The following is a 16473-nucleotide window of genomic DNA, read 5'->3' as shown; positions in this document are numbered from 1 at the left end:
CGCCCACACCTCAGAACGCCCTCAGACCCCAGCCCTGATCACCTCGCCAGTGCATTGCTTGCATCTATTTCCCCCCTCTAATCACACCTTGAGACACCCATCAATCACCTCCTGTCACCCCCTAGCACACCTACCCATCAGATCAGGCCCTAATTTGCCCCGTGTGGGCTCCTGATCACTCGGCCAAACCCTCAGATCCCCCTCAGACCCCCTTCCGATCACCTCCCCAGTGCATTGATTGCATCTATTTTCCCCTCTAACCGCCCCCTGAGACACCCATCAATCACCTCCTGTCACCCCCCTAGCACTCCTATCCATCAGATCAGGCCCAATACATCCTGTCATCTAAGAGGCCACCCTGCTTATGACCGATTCCACAAAATTTGCCCCCTCATAGACCACCTGTCATCAAAATTTGCAGATGCTTATACCCCTGAACAGTCATTTTGAGAAATTTGGTTTCCAGACTACTCACAGTTTTGGGCCCGTAAAATGCCAGGGCAGTATAGGAACCCCACAAGTTACCCCATTTTAGAAAGAAGACACCCCAAGGTATTCTGTTAGGTGTATGATGAGTTCATAGAATATTTTATTTTTTGTCAAAAGTTAGCGGAAATTGGATTGTTATTGTTTTTTTCACAAAGTGTCATTTTTCACTAACTTGTGAGAAAAAATAAAATCTTCTATGAACTCACCATACCCCTAACGGAATACCTTGGGGTGTCTTCTTTCTAAAATGGGGTCACTTGTGGGGTTCCTATACTGCCCTGGCATTTTAGGGGCCCTAAACCGTGAGGAGTAGTCTAGAAAACAAATGCCTCAAAATGACCTGTGAATAGGACGTTGGGCCCCTTAGCGCACCTAGGCTGCAAAAAAGTGTCACACATGTGGTATCGCCATACTCAGGAGAAGTAGTATAATGTGTTTTGTGGTGTATTTTTACACATACCCATGCTGGGTGGGAGAAATCTCTCTGTAAATGGACAATTGTGTGTAAAAAAAATCAAAAATGTGTCATTTACAGAGATATTTCTCCCACCCAGCATGGTTATATGTAAAAATACACCACAAAACACATTATACTACTTCTTCTGAGTACGGCGATACCACATGTGTGACACTTTTTTGCAGCCTAACTGTGCTAAGGGGCCCAAAGTCCAATGAGTACCTTTAGGATTTCACAGGTCATTTTGAGACATTTGGGTTCAAGACTACTTCTCACGGTTTAGGGCCCCTAAAATGCCAGGGCAGTATAGGAACCCCACAAGTGACCCCATTTTAGAAAGAAGACACCCCAAGGTATTCTTTTAGGTGTATGATGAGTTCATAGAAGATTTTATTTTTTGTCACAAGTTAGCGGAAATTGATATGTATTGTTTTTTTTTTCACAAAGTGTCATTTTCCGCTAACTTGTGACAAAAAAAAAATCTTCTATGAACTCACCATACTCCTAACAGAATACCTTGGGGTGTCTTCTTTCTAAAATGGGGTCACTTGTGGGGTTCCTATACTGCCCTGGCATTTTAGGGGCCCTAAACCGTGAGGAGTAGTCTAGAATCCAAATGCCTCAAAATGACCTGTGAATAGGACGTTAGGCCCCTTAGCGCACCTAGGTTGCAAAAAAGTGTCACACATGTGGTATCGCCGTACTCAGAAGAAGTAGTATAATGTGTTTTGGGGTGTATTTTTATACATACCCATGCTGGGTGGGAGAAATCTCTCTGTAAATGGACAATTGTGTGTAAAAAAAATCAAATAATTGTCATTTACAGAGATATTTCTCCCACCCAGCATGGGTATGTGTAAAAATACACCCCAAAACACATTATACTACTTCTCCTGAGTACGGCGGTACCACATGTGTGGCACTTTTTTGCACCCTAAGTGCGCTAAGGGGCCCAAAGTCCAATGAGTACCTTTAGGATTTCACAGGTCATTTTGCCACATTTGGTTTCAAGACTACTCCTCACGGTTTAGGGCCCCTAAAATGCCAGGGCAGTATAGGAACCCCACAAATGACTCCATTTTAGAAAGAAGACACCCCAAGGTATTCCGTTAGGAGAATGGCGAGTTCATAGAAGATTTTATTTTTTGTCACAAGTTAGCGGAAAATGACACTTTGTGAAAAAAAACAATTACAATCAATTTCCGCTAACTTGTGACAAAAAAAAAAAATCTTCTATGAACTCACCATACATCTAACGGAATACCTTGGGGTGTCTTCTTTCTAAAATGGGGTAATTTGTGGGGTTCCTATACTGTCCTGGCATTTTAGGGGCCCTAAACCGTGAGGAGTAGTCTTGAAACGAAATTTCTCAAAATGACCTGTGAAATCCTAAAGGTACTCATTGGACTTTGGGCCCCTTAGCGCAGTTAGGGTGCAAAAAAGTGCCACACATGTGGTATCGCCGTACTCAGGAGAAGTAGTATAATGTGTTTTGGGGTGTATTTTTCCACATACCCATGCTGAGTGGGAGAAATATCTCTATAAATAGACAATTGTGTGTAAAAAAAATAAAAAAATTGTCATTTACGGAGATATTTCTCCCACCCAGCATGTGTATGTGTAAAAATACACCCCAAAACACATTATACTACTTTTCCTGAGTACGGCAATACCACATGTGTGGCACTTTTTTGCGGCCTAACTGCGCTAAGGGGCCCAAAGTCCAATGAGCATCTTTAGGCTTTACAGGGGTGCTTACAATTAGGCACCCCCCAAATGCCAGGACAGTAAACACACCCCACAAATGACCCCATTCTGGAAAGTAGACACTTCAAGGTATTCAGAGAGGAGCATAGTGAGTCCGTGGCAGATTTCATTTTTTTTTGTCGCAAGTTAGAAGAAATGGAAACTTTTTTTTTTTTTTTTTTTTGTCACAAACTGTCATTTTCCGCTAACTTGTGACAAAAAATAAAATCTTCTATGAACTCACCATGCCTCTCACTGAATACTTTGGGATGTCTTCTTTCCAAAATGGGGTCATTTGGGGGGTATTTGTACTATCCTGGAATTTTAGCCCCTCATGAAACATGACAGGTGCGCAGAAAAGTCAGAGATGCTTGAAAATGGGAAAATTCACTTTTGGCACCATAGTTTGTAAACGCTATAACTTTTACCCAATCCAATAAATATACACTGAATGTTTTTTTTTTTATCAAAGACATGTAGCAGAATAACTTTCGCGCTCAAATGTATAGGAAATTTTACTTTATTTGAAAAATGTCAGCACAGAAAGTTAAAAAAGTCATTTTTTTGACAAAATTCATGTCTTTTTTGATGAATATAATAAAAAGTAAAACTCGCAGCAGCAATCAAATAGCATCAAAAGAAAGCTGTATTAGTGACAAGAAAAGGAGGTAAAATTCATTTAGGTGGTAGGTTTTATGACCGAGCAATAAACCGTGAAAGCTGCAGTGGTCTGAATGGAGAAAAAGGCTCTGGTCCTTAAGGGGCGAAAAGACTGTGGTCCCGAAGTGGTTAAAGGGAAGGTCCAAGCAAAAAAAAAAAAAAATGAGTTTAACTTACCTGGGGCTTCTACCAGCCCCATGTAGCCATCCTGTGCCCTCATAGTAACTCACTGCTGCTCCAGTCCCCCGCTGGCAGCTTTCTGACCTCGGAGGTCAGGGCCGCATTGTGTACATTTTTACGCATTCCCGCTAGTGCAGGATTAACATATACATTTTTACGCGTTAGTGGTGCAACGCATACATTTTTGTTCTTGCACTAGCTGGAATGCGTAAAAATGTATGCAATGCGGCCCTGACCTCCGAGGTCAGAAAGCTGCCAGCGGGGGACCGGAGCAGCAGTGAGTGACTACGAGGGCACAGGATGGCTACATGGGGCTGGTAGAAGCCCCAGGTAAGTGAAACTCATTTTTTTTTTTTTGCTTGGACCTTCTCATCCAGAGTGTTGGGTCTTGCGTGTCTCAACTTTCTCTTCACAATATCCCTCAGATTCTCTATGGGGTTCAGGTCAGGAGAGTTGGCAGGCCAATTGAGCACAGTAATACCATGGTCAGTAAAGCATTTACCAGTGGTTTTGGCACTGTGAGCAGGTGCCAGATCGTGCTGAAAAATGAAATCTTCATCTCCATAAAGCTTTTCAGCAGATGGAAGCATGAAGTGCTCCAAAATCTCCTGATAGCTAGCTGCATTGACCCTGCCCTTGATAAAACACAGTGGACCAACACCAGCAGCTGACATGGCACCCCAGACCATCACTGACTGTGGGTACTTGACACTGGACTTCAGGCATTTTGGCATTTCCCTTTCCCCAGTCTTCCTCCAGACTCTGGCACCTTGATTTCCGAATGACATGCAAAAGTTGCTTTCATCCGAAAAAAGTACTTTGGACCACTGAGCAACAGTCCAGTGCTGCTTCTCTGTAGTCCAGGCCAGGCGCTTCTGCCGCTGTTTCTGGTTCAAAAGTGGCTTGACCTGGGGAATGCGGCACCTGTAGCCCATTTCCTGCACATGCCTGTACACGGTGGCTCTGGATGTTTCTACTCCAGACTCAGTCCACTGCTTCCGCAGGTCCCCCAAGGTCTGGAATCGGTCCTTCTCCACAATCTTCCTTAGGGTCCGGTCACCTCTTCTCGTTGTGCAGCGTTTTCTGCCACACTTTTTCCTTCCCACAGACTTCCCACTGAGGTGCCTTGATACAGCACTCTGGGAACAGCCTATTCGTTCAGAAATTTCTTTCTGTGTCTTACCCTCTTGCTTGAGGGGGTCAATGATGGCCTTCTGGACAGCAGTCAGGTCGGCAGTCTTACCCATGATTGCGGTTTTGAGTAATGAACCAGGCTGGGAGTTTTTAAAAGCCTCAGTAATCTTTTGCTGATGTTTAGAGTTAATTAGTTGATTCAGATGATTAGGTTAATAGCTCATTTAGAGAACATCTTCATGATATGCTAATTTTTTGTGATAGGAATTTTGGGTTTTGATGAGCTGTATGCCAAAATCATCAATATTAAAACAATAAAAGGCTTGAACTACTTCAGTTGTGTGTAATGAATCTAAAATATATGAAAGTCTAATGTTTATCAGTACATTGCAGAAAATAATGAACTTTATCACAATATGCTAATTTTTTTGAGAAGGACCTGTATATGTCTTCTGGGGTATAATGTATTCTCTTTCTTGGAATTCATACCCTCATGTTCTAACGATTTGTTAACACAGGCATGTTTAAATTTCGTGTTCTTTTGACTGGAACAGAATAAGCATTATCAAAGTTGTAATCTGTATAAAACAGGTTGCTATAAATAAATGAATCTGTAGTCTGTTAAGTACTAAATACATGATATAAATAATTAAATATTGGCTACAGAATATTCAGTGCAGTATAAGTCTGAATCAAGACTGGGAAAAACAGCTTAGCCGTCAACAGAATGGACTGACCTGTAAGGCTCCATTCCTGCTGAAGGTTGACACACATTGCATGAGCCTGCTGAGCTCTTCTCCAACTGCTTCCACGATCCGCGACATTACCCGAGGAACTAGTTCTTTGGAAACTGAGAAGACCTGAAATTATCAAAACCCATGGCATATAAATCATTCTAGGTAAAGATTGCAATAACACTGAATGATAAGTAACTGGTACCATTTCGGATAAAAACTAAAAATAATGTCTTTACCGCTTTTGTTTTTATTATACTTAAAAGATAAAAACACTTTAAATTAGATTATTACAGAACAGTAAACTATTCACCTTGAAAGCTACTGGTGGAACACATACTGCAACAATAAGCAGTGAAGTCAAAAAGCCTTGTTCAGGTCAGGTCATCTAATTCTAATACACACATTTTCTATTTTAATTTGGAGGTTACTTTTTTATGTTACCTTAAGTGGACACACGTTGCAATAATGATTCACTACTTAATGTGCGATATAGTCGTTTCCATAAACATAACGTTTATTAGCAGTCATAGGGCCCCAAGCAATTACAAAACTAATCAGCATTCAGTGATAGCAATCAATTAAATTAACACTGCAGTGCCAGGTGAACAACATCTTGCCCTTGACACTTTTTTATTATCTTATTATATAAAAAAAAAACCCTGAGACAAGAGTAGGATGATGGTGCTGAAGACAGCTCCATGAACATGAACTCTGTAAGAAATCATCCAGCATCTTCCAACATGCTCTATAAGCCGCCCTGGTTGGCATGTGGAATATTAGGGAGTCTGACTCAAAGACCCCTCACTAGTTTGATACTGGTTCTAGTGAGCATCTGAACCCTGGTTTCCAACATCAAAGGTGGTGCTCTTAAGAAGTAAACTATCCTGCCACCCTCACAGCACAATACAAAATACAGTGACTGCAGTCCTTCACACAAGACAGGAAGACACATGACTCCTCCAACTCACCTCTGCATGTACAGCAATGATGTTCACTAATGCTTCCTTCAAATAGTTTCTTACACCTAAGAATATATAGGGCAGAAATGTTAGTAACACTATACATTTACAGTTCTATACCTATATGCACATTTCAAAACATAAATTAATCACAAAGGGGAGAAATTTAAAATTTGTCATTTGTCACCATTGATAGCAAAGAAAATTGGCCAATCGGGGCCAAGCACTGAGGTCATACAGTATATGTAAAGTGGATGCAAATAAATGCTATAGCATACTTCCAAATTAGAATATTATGGGTTATGGCAAAAAATTATAACATTTAAAATATGTGCAAACATAGACAAATAAGAACTAAATTTTTTCAAGAGTAAAATGAGCCATAAATTACTTTTCTCCTATGTTGCTGTCACTTACAGTAGGTAGTAGAAATCTGACAGAAGCGACAGGTTTTGACTAGTCCACCTCTTCATAGGGGATTCTCAGCAAGGCTTTTATTCCTTATAAAGATATTCCCTAAAAAGGATTTAAACAATGATGCTGGCCAGCTTCCCTGCTCGCTACACAGTTTTTTGGCAGTTGGACCGAGCAACTAAGTTCTTTTGAAAATAAATAAATCCCTGAGAATCCACTATGAAGAGATGGACTAGTCCAAAACCTGTACTTATTTGTTTAGGTTTGCACATATTTTAAATTTTACAATTTTTCGCCATAGTGCCCCTTTTAAGAACTGCTGCTCTGAACTCAATCTACTGTCTTTTTACAAAATATAAAATGCGCAGTTCACAATGAACCCTATAGTCACTCTGGAATGTTACAAATGTGTTGTTCTAGTACTGATGGTCTGAAGCTGAAGAACAGAGGCAAACGCTGCAGTCCAGAATGCTTTGACTGGGATCTATTAATGACTGCTGAATGTATTAGTGTTTGTGCTATTACTGTGACTTGTATGCAACCACAGCAAGAATCTAATTCTATAAACCCAAGACAGCATGGATTTATACAAAAAAAATTCTGATCTGAAGAGCCTGCGCATGACTACAATCACACAAACACTAAATTAACATTTCATAAACTCCACTTGCAATAAGCCAATGACTGGTCTGCACACTTTAGTCATCTGATATCAGAACATTAAAAAAAAAATCTAGTCTAGGTTTTTGTTCGATCACTTACGTGGTCCAGCTCTATTACATTAACCCCACTGTTCAAACCCCTACTAAACACTGCTAGCATCACTGGCTTCTCACAACTTGGGATAGTTCTGCAACTCTCTAACAGTAATTCCCAAAATTATATGCTGCCCCCTTCCCTCAATTTTCTGTCCAATTGCTTAAGACGTTCTTAGGTACTTAGCAATTAAGCAGTGGGTTGGTGGAGAATTGGAGACCAGCCTGTTCAGTCAGATAGAGGAACAATGCAGGGGTCTTTAAAACAAAGTATACACACAGGTTACACCAGGGTTGTAACTACAGGGGAGCAACACCATGTGACTGCTGGGGGGCCAGAGCTGTAAGGGGTCCCAAACAACTACTTCCCTCCCTCTGATAAAGGGGTCCAATTTTTCAGATCAGGTGTTTTTTTGTTATGAGTGTGAAGATTACAATATCCACACTAATTTTATGACACTTGCAAGATGGGCCCCATGTTATAAGTGTCACAAGGGGTAGGCAAGGGAAAGGGTGTGAACATTGAGGGGCCCCATGTAATTTTTGCTGGAGGGAGGGGGGCTTGGGTTACACAAAAAAACCCTTGGAATAGTTGTACAGTATCTAGTTGCTTTTAACCATGAAGTCATCACCAATAATGAATTTGGTGATTGTTATTTCACATTTCTGCACCCCTTCAGAGGTGGAGCTCTCAACTGTCACTGGTACCCAAGCACTGCAAGAGTCATTCACCTAGCCATATCTAGAATGGCGTTTTATTACATGGCAACCGTTAGTCTGCACATAGGCTGCAAGGATTTTTTTTACCTTTGTTAAGAAAAAATAAATCCCTTCAGTTCATCTCTACAAATTGCCACACACTTCAAATTACTAACCTTTCGTATACCTTATTTAAGGTCTCCGCAGGAGGAGCACAGCTTCAGTTGTGTGTTTCAATAAAATAATGGGAATCTAGTGCTGAACTGCACGCATTGTACTCCATCTTGCTTGCATGCATTGTATTACATCTTAAATCCTAACATGCAGTGCAATCCCGATTGTCCTGTCTTTTGTATTAAACCCCCCTTACCCACGTGGTGCCTTTTGGCTTTTCCCTTTGTTTCAATTTGATCCTGGGTATGGCGCAAACTGCCAGGGACATCCAATCGACAGAAGGCACTGACAAAAAAAGGAAGAAAGTGGTTGGGAGCACTGGTGGTAAGTGTGGTCATAGGGGAGAGTACACAGGGCTACTAGACTGACTGCCTCAATGCAGCAGCACTAAAAGATACGGGGTTAGAGGGGCCTTTCTCAACCTTTTTACCCTGGAAGAACCCTGCAAATAACTTTTAGATCCCAAAGAACTCCCTCAAACAATTGTTTGATCTCAAGAAACCCCTGAATTTATTTTGCAGAGGGCATGGTCTTCAAAAGTAGATGAGGCTGTTTATTTCACTACCCCTAATACACTGACACTCATTATACTGTCTCCTTGTCCTAGTGCTTTTTATTAATGTGCTCATTATCGGACCCTCAATTTAGTGCTTCTTTTTTTACAGTTCCCCCTATTATAATGTACTCTATTATACTTCCCCCACGATAGGGGAAATCCAAGGAACCCCTGCAGAGTACTCAAGGAACCCTGGGATTTAGTGCAGGTAATAATGTTCTTTTAGCACCACCCTCCAAAGTTCTCTGACTGCAGATCAATACCTGCAACACACATATAGCTCTGCTTCAACCCTTATTTATTTTACCCAGTAGGACCCAACTGGCCATTGATTCTTTGTAGCATCATGTATAGAATGTATGCAGAATACACACACACACACACACACACACACACACACACACACACACACACACACACACACACACACACACACACACACACACACACACACACACACACACAGGGATGCGAAAGTTTGGGCAACCTTGTTAATCATCAGGATTTTCCTGTATAAATAGTCAGTTGTTACGATAAAAAACATCAGTTAAATATATCATATAGGAGACACACACAGTGATATTTGAGAAGTGAAATGAAGTTTACTGGATTTACAGAAAGTGTGCAATAATTGTTTAAACACAATTAGGCAGGTGAATACATTTGGGCACCACAAAAAAGAAATGAAATCAATATTTAGTAGATCCTCCTTTTGCAGAAATTACAGCCTCTAAACGCTTCCTGTAAGTTCCAATGAGAGTCTGGATTCTGGTTGAAGGTATTTTTGGATGATTCCTCTCTACAAAACATCTCTAGTTCATTCAGGTTTGATGGCTTCTGAGCATGGACAGCTCTCTTTAACTCACACCACAGATTTTTAATTATATTCAGGTCTGGGGACTGAGATGGCCATTGCAGAATGTTGTACTTGTTCCTCTGCATGAATGCCTTAGTGGATTTTGAGCAGTGTTTAGGGTCGTTGTCTTGTTGAAAGATCCAGCCCCAGTGCAGCTTCAGCTTTGTCACTGATTCCTGGACACTGGTCTCCAGAATCTGCTGATACTGAGCAGAATCCATGCGTCTATCAACTTTGACAAGATTACCAGTCCCTGCACTGGCCACACATCCCCACAGCATGATGGAACCACCACCAAATTTTACTGTAGGTAGCAGGTATTTTTCTTGGAATGCTGTGTTCTTTTTCCTCCATGCAAAATGCCCCTTGTTATGCCCAAATTACTTAATGTTAGTTTCTTCACTCCAAAGCATCTTATTCCAAAATGAAGCTGGCTTGTCCAAATGTGCTTTAGCATACCTCAAGCGGCTCTGTTGTGTGCTGTGGGTGGAGAAAAGGCTTCCTCTGCATCACTCTCGCATACAGCATCTCCATGTGTAAAGTGTCCTGAATGGTTGAACGATGCACAGTGACTCCATCTGTATCCTTCCCCTAAACCATGATGGTGAACAATCCTTGTCTTCAGGTCATTTGAGAGTTGTTTTGAGACCCCCATGTTGCGTCTCTTCAGGGAAAATTAAAAGAGGAGAGAAACTTACAATTGACCCCCTTAAATACTTTTTTTCTCATAATTGGATTTACCTGTGTATGTCGGTCAGGGGTCACTGAGCTTACAAAGCCAATTTGAGTTCCAATAATTAGTTCTAAAGGTTTTGGAATCAATATAATGACAACAGTGCCCAAATGTATGCACCTGCCTAATTTTATGTAAACAATTATTGTGCACTTTCTGTAAATCCAATAAACTTCATTTCACTTCTCAAATATCACTGTGTGTGTCTCTTATATTATATATTTAACTGACATTTTTTATCGTAACAACCAACAATTTATACAAGAAAATTCTGATGATTAACAAGGTTGCCCAAACTTTTGCATCCCACTGTATATGGGTGGTGGTGTACTTGAAGGTGCTACTAAATGCCTTTATCTGAATCTTATACAAATAACACTGAGACAGCTTAGTATTAGTGACTTGCTTTGTGGGGTTGCCTCTGAGACATTTCTGTACTAACAGAGGTTTCAAATATGACCAGAGTGAGAGGCCTTGTGGGTAAGTTTTAAAGAACTTCATTAATACAAACACTTTCACATTAAGGCATTTGCTCTCATGACATACTTACTATGACTGTTGATATAGTTTAATTTAAGTACTAAACGTACCAAAAACTCTAAAAACTAAAGTAAAATAATTGAAAACCTCAATCCACACAAAAGAGAAAAAAAATAATCACATTTTAAAACAAACTGCATAAACCAAAATTGCAGCTGTCAAACTCTGTTTAATGACAAAGTTTTAGTATTACAGTTACCATGGATGCAGAAAATATCTGGACAGTACCTCCCTCATCCCAATCATTCATAAATCAAAACAATATGAAACCGATATACAACAGCTCTATATACACATGCAGATGGGGTTCAAAGTACCAGGACTGCAAATGAGTCAGTTTCATGATTCATTCATAGAATCAAAAATATTTCACCTTACTGGAACCACTCCCACCAAGAGACTATTTCTGACTAGTTACTATTGATTGCTGTATTCTGCACATGCATGCTGCATGTGACATTTAGCAGACTAGGCAAGAAGCAAAGCTCATATAGGATTATTACAGGAAGATGTAGAGTAGACACTGGACACCTGTCCACATTTGCTGGCAAGAATGAAAGTGCATCTGAAGCGGAAAATACAAAGGAAAACTGAAACTTGTCTCAGTAGTGGGAATCTTGTGGATATTCCAGAGACTTCCTGACCCTTCTGCAGCCCACTATTCCAGTGCTGGGTCCCCTCTAAGTTTATGTTTCTTGTGGTGGTGCTCCTGTTGCATCCAGACTGGGCATGGGTCAGTAAGGTCTGTGCATGCCCATTAGAATCACACCACTTGAGCACAAGTGCTTTATTCCACTGGGCTACATGGATCTTACTCATGCATGCCTAATATGGAAATGCTCGTACGCGGCTGGGATTGCAGCCAAAAGAAGAGGAAGGTCATGTGGAGCAACTGCAGGATTGAAGAGGATCTTTTTTGTGACCCCCAAGGGGTCCCCTTTATCAAAGTGCCCCCCCCCCCCCCCCCCGCTGACTAGAGCAGCAGCTAGTCTTCTGCCCCATCCCTCCATAAGGCAGATACCAGGTTGGCCCACCCCCTGAATAACGCAAACACAATGTCTCTCCTCTCTTCCTCCCACCTCTATTATAACAGAATAGCCACCGTGATAATTCGTTCCGTCCTCAAGCAGAGTAGCACAGCTGTGGAAAAGTAAATTATCTTCAACAGCACACATTTGCTGGCTGCTCCCAAGTCTTGGGTTAAAAACCCAATAAGGTATATATTGGGGTCTGTGCAGATGTTCTTCCCTTCCGGACCAGAACAAGGTCTGCCAGCGTCTGGATGCGGGGTACGGTGAGTTAGAAACGCCGCCATCCTGTGCTGTGTCTCCATATCTCCCAACGGCATCCCTGAGTCAGGCTCAAGATTACCACTCCGGGCTTCTTTTTTTTTACCCCAAGACTGATGGGAGTTATCGCCAAGAAAGTTAAGGGTAAAATCAGTAAACAACATGTCCTTATATTTTGTTTTGAGTGTTTTGCTATAGTGAGCCAATCTTTGTAGAATATGAGGTGCAAGATCAGATTAAATTATTGTTCTTTATTTCTATTTATTAATTAGCTATAAAAAACATCACAAGGGTTTTGATTATTTCCCATGATATCTAAAAACAAAATAGAAACATTTTGTCTGGAGTTACCCTTTAAGCTACTAATAAACTATATAAAGGTAATATGCACACTACTGTTATGTCCTGCAAACTGTTAGTCAATCATTAAATCAATCCTGAGAAGGTCTACATGATATCTTGTAAACAAAACAAGACTACAGTGGCAGGCAAAGCTCAAAATTCACACGGCACATAAACATCGAGAATTCCCTAACCTTTATGCACTTTAACCAACAGGTGGTCAGAGCTGATGTTGTGTACTACCTGTTGGTCATGATGTCATATGTGAATGAACTGTCCCCACCTACACATCCCAATAGCATGAGCACTTCTCGCCTACTTGTCTGCAGCACAAGTCAGTACTGGGATTTCCCCAGGACTCAATAACTAAGAATAACAAGTTTACTGCTAACTCCTCCCCTCCCCTGTTCTTCCAGTAAGTCTCAATCAATAGCCAATGCAGTAAGCAGAAAGGGAAGGTGTGTATTGTATCATGGAGAAAACTGGGCACACAAGTTTCACGTTGCTCTTTCCTCTTTTTCACATACTCCTTTAATGTTTCTTCTTTAAACAAATAAAAAAACCCACAGAGGAAACACAGTTGCGGCTAGGAAGTTTGACATGCAGAACTTGATAAACATGTTTTTCACTTTTTTTTGCTCACTGTACAACATAATGAATACGTATATTGATGAGCTCAATGAAATACAATGCAGTAAAATAATAATAATAATACATTACTGAACAGGAGGTAGAACAGTTTATTGTGAAGCAATGCAGGCTGGAAAATGAATTGCTTAAATTATAAGGCATATGACACCAAATTCCATGGCAAACAGGACACAGAATACCTACACAAGATTGGATGATTTACTGAATAAAAAGTATTGGCATACTGAGGACAACCTGACATAAAAATAATCTTAAAAGACAATTGAAGGTATAGTAGCAATACTATATAAAACCTCCCATTTAAAGGGTTAAATTCTAACACAGAATTCTGCCCAGCAGCCATCTTAGTGTGACGTACAACCTGGTTGATTCAGCTGTCATCAAAAAGAAAGAATTAACTTTAAACTTTTCAGCTCTCTTGTTACCAGCAGTGTTTGCTCACCTAGATACAACTAATTTGCTTCTGTTTATACTTAAAGTGCACCTAAACTGAGAGGGATATGGACGTTTCATTATCAGTTGCCTGGCAGTCCTGCGGATCTCTTTGGCTGCAGCAGTGGCAGTATTACACCTGAAATAAGCATGCAGCTAATCCAGTCTGACTTCAGTCAGAGCACCTGATCTGCATGCTTGCTCAGGGGCTGTGGCTAAAAGTATTAGAGACACAGGATCAGCAAGAGAGTCAGGCAACTGTTATAATTTTAAAAGGAAAATTCCATATCCTTCTCAGTTTAGATTCACTTTAAAGCTAATGGGAATTGAAAAAATAAACAGATACTTACCTAAGGAGAGGGAAGGCTCTGGGTCCTTAGAGCTCTCCCACTCCTCTCACAGTTCCAGCGATATCACCCCATTTGAAAACCCTACCACAGGAGGCTTCGGAAGTCTTTGGGAGCATTTGGGCTCAGTACTGCGCATGCGGGCAAGAGAGGGCAATCGTGCAGGCGCAGTACAGAGGTGCCCAGGAGCACTCAGGCTCCCGAAGACTTCCAAAGCCTCCTGCGGTGTCAGAGAGCAGTATTTGACCAAAGGCTGTCATATTTTTTTTTAATGCAATACCAGTTGCCTGGCTATCCTACTGATCCTCTGCCTTTAATAATTTTAGCCATAGACCCTGAACAAGCATGTAGCAGATCAGGCATTTGACATTTTTGTGAAATCTGACAAGATTAGTTGCATACTTGTTACTGGTGTGATTCAGACACTACTGCAGCCAAATAGACCAGCATGGCTGCGAGGCAACTGGTATTGCTTAAAAGGAAATAAATATAGCAGTCTCCATATACTTCCCACTTCGGGTTCTCTTTAAAAAGGCTAGAGTAACAGAAGACCCTTAGGGCTCATTCATACTACACAATGCATGCACAAATGCGATTTCGCGCATGCGTTCCTGATGCATGGAATGCGTGTAGCAGTGTGCTATGACATGGACATTGGTGGCTTTGAAACATCAGAACCAGATGTGCATCCTGCGATAAAATGTTCCTGAGCGCATTACATCACAACGCGCAGGGACACACACTGTACTGTGAATGGTAGCATGAAAGTCTATAGATTTTCATGTTATCATGCGCATCACACACTATGGGCTTGATTCACTAAACCGTGACAACTGATCATCACGGTCAAGCTAGCATTTTGCGCGTGTTATAATGCGCGTAACGTTTTTGCACGCAAGCACAAATTGTTTACACAAAAATTCGTGTTTGGGTGCAAAAATTTGCGATTCTACGCTCAAACCTCTAGCGCGACCATGATATCAGTTATGGTTTAGTGAATCAAGCCTTATGTGTGGTACGCCATAATTGACAGCAACGCACACGGACACTTGCGGCCACAAGGTGGCTCTCTGGGAGTGATTTGCAGGGGATCACGCACTCCGCTAGCAGACTGTTAGGCGGTTTCATCTATTTACATTGCACAGCGCTGCGTTCTACTGCAGCGCTATACTGGGGACAGCCGTGTCACTCGGCTGTCCCCTAGAGTGGCTCCGATCACAATCCCTGTTGCCTGTGAGAGAGGATCGCCCTGATTGGCTGGCGGGGGGGGGGGGGGGGGGGGGGATAGAATAAATAAATAAAAAAAAAAAAAAAAAGACAAATTTATTTAAAATTAAATTACAAATAAATTAACAAAAACAACAACAACAACTCTGCAGCAGTGATCAGAGCCCACCAACAGAAATCTCTGTTGGTGGGCAGAAAAGAGGGGGGGGGGAATTCATTTGTGTGCCGAGTTGTTCGGCCCTGCAGCAAGCTATTAAAGTTGAAGAGCGCTGAATTGTAAAAAATCACTGGGGGAAGAGCCCGTGGTCCTTACGTGGTTAAAATAATTTTGAGAGTACTTGTTCACCTACTTTTTGGTACTTTTTCAATTACAAATTTCTTTATTTTTATGTGTTATTTTAAACAGAAGATGGAAAATTATCTTCTAGAAAAAAAATGAATTTATGTATTTTTATTTTTGGTCGGACTCGAGGAATAAGGGCCACAGTGTGAATGAGCACTTACATTTCAGGTGTCCCAGAACTGGGCACTGGAGACTGTATGTCTCCCAAACAGTGGATACAGCATAGGAATAACCAGTAACCTCACAAGCCATGACTTCTGTAGGTGGCTTGTATTGGTGGTTCTTGTGCCCATGGAAGACACTTCTACCCAGCTTACATAATTGATATGCTACCTTTGTTTTCTTCCATTTTGTCACCAACATCTCAATGCTAAAGGGGATCAGAGTAGTCTACCACACACTTCCCTCCCCTATGTCATATAACAGCCTCCGTGGCTATAGTTATGACACATGCCAGCATAAGTTTCTCATAACAGAGTATGATCAGCAACACAAGTTTTAAAAAAAAATATGCAAATAATTGACCTACACTTTGGCAAGGTTGAATTTAAATATTTGAGATAAAATCTAAATACCTTTTACAAACATTACTACAATTCTCATTCACAATTCTTCACACGATTTTGGAAACATTGTTGGAACATACCCACTTATCTAACCACATTTCCTGTTTTTAGAAATCGCTTACAGATTGCCTATTGCTGGCTGTGCTAAAATTAGATTCAAACCGCGTTACAAATAAGATAGGTACTT

The 16473-nt window shown here is 41.0% G+C and overlaps 1 protein-coding gene across 1 annotated transcript in view; it reads right to left on the bottom strand.

Moving 5' to 3' along the window:
- EXOC2 (exocyst complex component 2) overlaps positions 1-16473 on the bottom strand; it is a 290595-nt gene that overhangs the window by 29217 nt on the left and 244905 nt on the right. Inside the window, exons 23-24 of the mRNA XM_068236811.1 lie at positions 6372-6427; positions 5404-5526 (exon numbers count right to left, since the gene is read on the bottom strand). Coding sequence (XP_068092912.1) covers positions 5404-5526; positions 6372-6427 — 179 coding nt within the window. The remainder of the gene's footprint in view (positions 1-5403; positions 5527-6371; positions 6428-16473) is intronic.

The sequence above is a fragment of the Hyperolius riggenbachi genome, chromosome 5, assembly GCF_040937935.1.
Source record: "Hyperolius riggenbachi isolate aHypRig1 chromosome 5, aHypRig1.pri, whole genome shotgun sequence".
Lineage (NCBI taxonomy): Eukaryota > Metazoa > Chordata > Amphibia > Anura > Hyperoliidae > Hyperolius > Hyperolius riggenbachi.
The sequence above is the reverse complement of the archived record's forward strand: the minus strand, read 5'-3'. Positions and strand labels throughout refer to the sequence as shown.